Source organism: Cystoisospora suis (assembly GCF_002600585.1).
Source record: "Cystoisospora suis strain Wien I chromosome Unknown contig_1061, whole genome shotgun sequence".
NCBI lineage: Eukaryota > Apicomplexa > Conoidasida > Eucoccidiorida > Sarcocystidae > Cystoisospora > Cystoisospora suis.
In genome coordinates this window covers 10724-16144 of record NW_027153862.1, presented here as the reverse complement: position 1 = coordinate 16144, position 5421 = coordinate 10724, and the positions used below count along the sequence as shown (strand labels likewise).

At 48.3% G+C, this 5421-nt stretch overlaps 1 protein-coding gene across 1 annotated transcript in view; it reads left to right on the top strand.

Annotated features, from left to right (window-relative positions):
- The window catches only part of CSUI_002535 (s1 p1 nuclease), an 11246-nt gene extending 6823 nt beyond the window's left edge, over positions 1-4423 (top strand). Inside the window, exon 8 of the mRNA XM_068062735.1 lies at positions 261-4423. Within this exon, the coding sequence (XP_067925290.1) occupies positions 261-490 (230 nt within the window). The 3' untranslated portion in view covers positions 491-4423. The remainder of the gene's footprint in view (positions 1-260) is intronic.
- Positions 4424-5421: the final 998 nt, after the last annotated feature.

Below are 5421 nucleotides of genomic sequence, written 5' to 3'. Positions count from 1 at the left end.
TTTACTCTGTCTCTTTTACATGTAGGTAGTTGGTGTCTCTTAGCGTGTCTCCGTATGCTTGTGTGATGTCAGCAGCATTCCTCGCTGGCTGACATCGGCGGGCTTTGACTTGACTAGACTTGGCTAGACTAGACTTGACTAGACGAGTCTCTTCACTTTTTGTAGACAGAGAGGAACTTCTACGTGGTTGAACTCTACAATGCTCATGAATAGTTCCTACGTGCCTCTGCTTTCTCTTCTTTTCTTTCTTTCTTTCTTAGAGTTCGATTTCTCGAGGTTCTCGGAGAAGGATTTACCTTATCATCCTTCCATGGAATACATTGAAGATTCGAGGGCTTTCTCCCGTAGTCAGATCGCTGTAGCCGGATACCGGCTAGCACATGCACTCGAGTCTATCTCGAAGTTGTTACCTCTTCCCCCTCGGTATCTTCAAGCCGTTGAAGCGGCAGAAATTCTTCAAGGAAAGCTCGGGGTGAGACACCGAGCTTAAAGAAGGAGAGAGGTGCTGCTGCTGCTGTTGGAGACTGTGAGTGTAGATATGGATCATCGCATGCATGTAGAGAATTCGATGCTCTCCTCAGGATAAGAAACAAAGAGAAGAAGACCGAATGAGAAGAGATTCGCTAATCGCGTTTTCGTATCTATGTTGAGGCCTTTCTATACATCATCCTTTTCGTCGTTCAAACATTTCTATGCAGTAGGAGGTCCTTCGTTTTTTTCGAAGGCGTGAGGGTTTACGAAGAAAGGGAGGCACCTCGTCCCGACGATCCACTTGAGGGACAATCGATTCTTGTGCGGGAGAATCGATTGTCCTTCCCTAGTGTATGATGTGGAGCCAGGAAAAAGGACGGGTGTCCGCCATTCGGCTGTCTGTACATGTTTGCCGACGGAGGAGTGTATTCTTCCGTTGGCGTGAATGAAGGTGTGAAAGCAGAAAGGAGGGAGACTTCTCTCTGGAGATTTATTTTTGATCCATAGGAAGGGATGAACCTCATGCATTAGATGAGCGAAGAGGAAAGGGAATGCCAAGAGAAACAAACCAACGACTGCATGCATGCATGCAGGAGTCTGTTCATTTCTCCAATGAAAAGGGGAGAGAGAGACGAAGAAAGAGGGAAAGGGTGTATGTTTATATATGATTGAATAAGCATGAGTTTAGAGGTAGAGAAAACACACACATACTCGAGGAGACCACTCGGGGCGAGAAAGAAATATCCCAAGGGTCTGTCTCTTTCGGTGTTTGTCCTTACCTCCAGATCTCTTATTTGAGAGATCTTTCTTCATAGTATCAGGACGTGGTCTATCGCAGGCACACTTCGGCCCGATAAGCATTTCCGGTCATCGTCCTCATGGTGGTCTTCTCTTCATTTTGTCCACCTCAGGTTTCATTCATTGACAGGAGAAAGGGGGCTTCTTCCTCCGAGGTGTTCTATACAGGGAGACTCTCTTTCGGTTTCTCTGTCTCTGTTTAAGAAGAGACAAACACTTGGAGTGTATCGTTTCTTTACTTTCTCCTTCATCTGTAGATTGCAAGAAATTTTGGACAAAGAAGGAGAGAAGAAAGAGAAACAGAGAGGGAATGAACGCAACAGTCGTCCTTCTTTTTATGATTTGTCTGGTCCATGTATATCGCAGGAGAAGGGCCCCTAGGTTCGTTCTATGGTGTGCGTGCATGTACAATTCCCCTAAACCGTGCATGGATGCATGCATGCATGCGTCAGCCTTGGAAGGCCTCGAGTGAGGACTGTGCACCCACCCCCAGTGTGGCCCCTGCTGACGGCATCATGGCTATATGGTATGCTCAAGAGTGATAAATTCACGAGGTAAATAGACACGACGGAAGAGAATCCAAAGGAAGAGAGACAGATGGAGAGTTAAAAGAAAGTCTCTTTTCTCTTCAGGTGCGCGCTTTTATGAGCGGCGTACATCAGGCTGTCCATCCCTTTTTTTTCTTCTCTCTAATTCACTACACTCTTTATGTTCTTTCTTTGGGTTGACACCATGCATCGTCTTCATCTTCTTTCCTCAGGACGTCGTCTGTCCTTTCATTCGAATGGATAGATGAACGCCTGGAGGTATGTGTATGTAGGGGGAATGTGCGTTGTCGTGTATATGTATGTAGTGTACATGAATAGGTTTGTCTCCACGTCTTCCTGTATGTACCTCCCTCCGAAACATGCTTGCGTATGAAGAGCCCTGCATTACTTTTCTTTCTTCTCATCCACGTTGATCTTGTCGGGGAGCCCTCAAGCTTAAGTCTGTCTCGAGGTTCTTGTCCCACCCCGTGTCCGTCGAAGGAGAGGAATCGGGGAGAGGAGATAGATACATACATAGATGGATAAGTGAGAAGTCCTCGTCTTCTTGTCGGTATGTTGTCTGTATATAGATATGTATATGTATGCATAGGTCGACTGCACTGCTTTCTTGTCTTCAACGAACGCACACGAGAGGTTCTCTCCATTCTTCCGTACTTGCATTCCTCATACATGTCGTCGTACGTGGGCGGGGGGGATGTCTAGCGTTGTCTCCCTGCGAGAGAGAGAGGACAGAGAAGAGGAATGCTTTTATTGCAGAAGAAAAGAGACTTGTCTCTTTCATGTGGGGACAAGGAAGAAAAACAAGCAGGCGTGAATCTGTTGAATGGCTCTGGTGTATCGATGGCTTCTCTCGGTGGAACTTTAAGGAGGGAGAGGCGACCGGAGGCTCCATGTCTCTCATTCACTAAGAACGCGCGAGACTCGTTTCGTGCATGTCTCTCTCTCTTCACGAAGGAAAGGGAGAGAAAAAAGGAATGCAAAGACAGGCGTTTTCTTGTCTGTGGATATGGGAGTTAAACTGTGTACTCTGGTGGCGCTATCAGACAAACCAGGTAGCAAGCTAGCTAGCTAGCTCCCCCCTGGCCCCTGCTTCTGCGGCGAGATAATCAGGATCGCCGCGGGGATCTCCCCAGGGGGGGTTAGGCTTGTTAGCTAGCGTTCTGCAGCGGGTGTATTGTCGTCACGCGAGAAAAATGCAGGGGTCTTTCCGTTTCTTTTCTCCCGCACCTTGCTTATTCGAGGGTGTAAAGGAAGTGTAACAAGCGAGTGACTTCTGACCGCTGAATGTGAGAAAGAGTCAAGACGGGGCTGCCAGCATGGTCTTTTTCACTGCTTTCCGAAACGAACTAAAGTCTACGTCGTGTGCGTCCTTGCTCAGTTGGATGGCTCCCTCTTCCGTAGGAGGGAGGGCGAGCGAGTCGCCCCCACTTTCAGAGAGAAGCAAAGAATTTGTCGGGGAGTGTTAACGCGCGGCATTCCTTCGGAAGTAGAAGGCAACACAAACTGTCCAAAGAGTCTCTAGTCTTTCAGTGGCGATGAGAGAAAGAGCGAAGGTTGCGGTAGCGGTGAGACGAGCTGGCGACGCCGTCTTCTTCCTTCGGGGGAGAACGGATAAAGATCAGAGTGTCAGTAGCTAGACAGAAAAAGCAGACACACATCTGATGTCAGTGAAGTATTCTTGGGGAACTTGTGAAGCCTTCAGAAATCCATAAAACAAGCCTTCACGTTCTCGGTGGGAGTACAGGAGGTAGCTACGGTCTAGGCTGGGATGTATGTCTTCCACAACTCAACGGTCTTGAGAATTCACTTTTACTGTAGACAGCTTATTAGTGCGCATGGAAAGAAGCGACACTTCCGGCTCGGCTGACAGAGACAAGTACACCCGCCCTCTTGGCTTGAAGTGAAGCCATTCTTTGTGACGTAGATTTTACAGCTGGGAGGCACCACTCGAGAGATGCTAATCACGCAAATGGCACCCCAGTAAGCGATCCTTTTGCAACAGTTTGATGCAGCTGTCATTTCTTTTGCTTAACGAAAGAGACAGAGAGTCTCCGAAGAAAGATGGCTGTGCGCCAAAGGGTGTTCATTCGTCTCTCTTTGGAAATGCGATCTCGTCTATGGCTACTACCTTTCTCAGCATATGGTTAGGATATACATGGGAGACGACTTCTTGGTCGCATGAGTCTTAATCGTCAGATGCTAGGAAAGGGCCAGGAAAAAAGGCGTACTGGACTGACTGTGTGGCTCAGGAGGTGTTTCTCGCTCGTGTTACTTCGCACTCGACAACACAAACTCCATCTTGTCCTCTTTGGGGAACTTTGCTTGGATCAGATTCGATTCTTGGACAAGTAGCCATAGGTGCCAATCTCTTTAACTTCCAATGTAATCGCTGAATGCGTGTCAACTGATCCCATTGATCTGCATGGTTATGGAGTCATGGTTTCTCCGTCTTTTCCTTCTCCCTTGTCCCCTGTCTTCACCTAAGAAGCCTTCTTTCTTGTTTCGTTCAGTAGGCAGGAGAGTGAGTTCTTTCGACGGTACAACTTAGTTCCCATCTTCTTCGGGTCGAAGCTTTTCACGTGTGTCTCCTGCTTTCTTCTTTTTCTGTAAGAAACTCCGCGTTAGCGGCTGAACGGGAGGCAACCACAGGAAGAGAAAGTAAGGACATGTGCTGCTGACCCTCGCGGAGAGCCATTTCTCTATCACTAGGCTTTTCTTCTATGTTCTCTTTCCTCTCGACCGCAGACGGCTTTTGTAGGGGCCGGCGGTGTAGATAAGAATGGAGATACCTCACAAAAGTGGAATGCAAGAGTCGTTGCTTACCTCTACTTTCAGAAAACACGGACATCGGAAATAACCCTCTCGTTTATGAATTGAAAGTACACAGCGTTTCTATATATATGAGTTGGCTTCCAGCGTTCCACAAGACTCTCCCGATAGTTATTTCCATCCCTACATATCCCGGCCTCCTTGCATGCAACGATCGTATCTGCCACTACGAGATGCCTTCCCCCCCCCTCCGACACGAGCCCCGATCGTTAGTAGAGTTCCTCCCTCTCTGTGCTCTGGTGGTAATGAGGTGTATGGCTATTGTTTTTTCTTTTGTTCCCGTCTCTGTTCATCTCCTTTCTTCTCATCTTGTTTCACATTCTGCCTACCCCGGTAACCTCTTCATTCTGCTACCCCCTCCCCGGCCTTTCCTTCGGTCGGCTTCCTTCTCGTCCGTTGCACGTGTCTTGTCTTTCTCATGTCCTAGGGACGGGCATCGCCAATTATGAGCTCGCTTCTCTTCTTCTAAACTTGAGGATCTTTTCTTGGAAGGCAACTAGAGAGCGGAAAAGGAGTGCTGTTGGCGCCACTGGAGACAAGACCAGCGACCAATCAAACCAGCTGCCTGGAGACATCGACCCTCGCCCGTCGTACCTTGTCTAATAGCGACAGACATATCCCTCAAAAAGCCGCGACCACAGGAACGGTCTAAAGACAACTTCTCTCCGACAGAGAACCCTACAAGTCTTGGAGAAGAAGAACATGGCGCCCCTTACCTCTCTCCGATACGAGACTGTCAAGGCTGGCTCAGGCCCGACGCTTCAAAAAGGCCAGA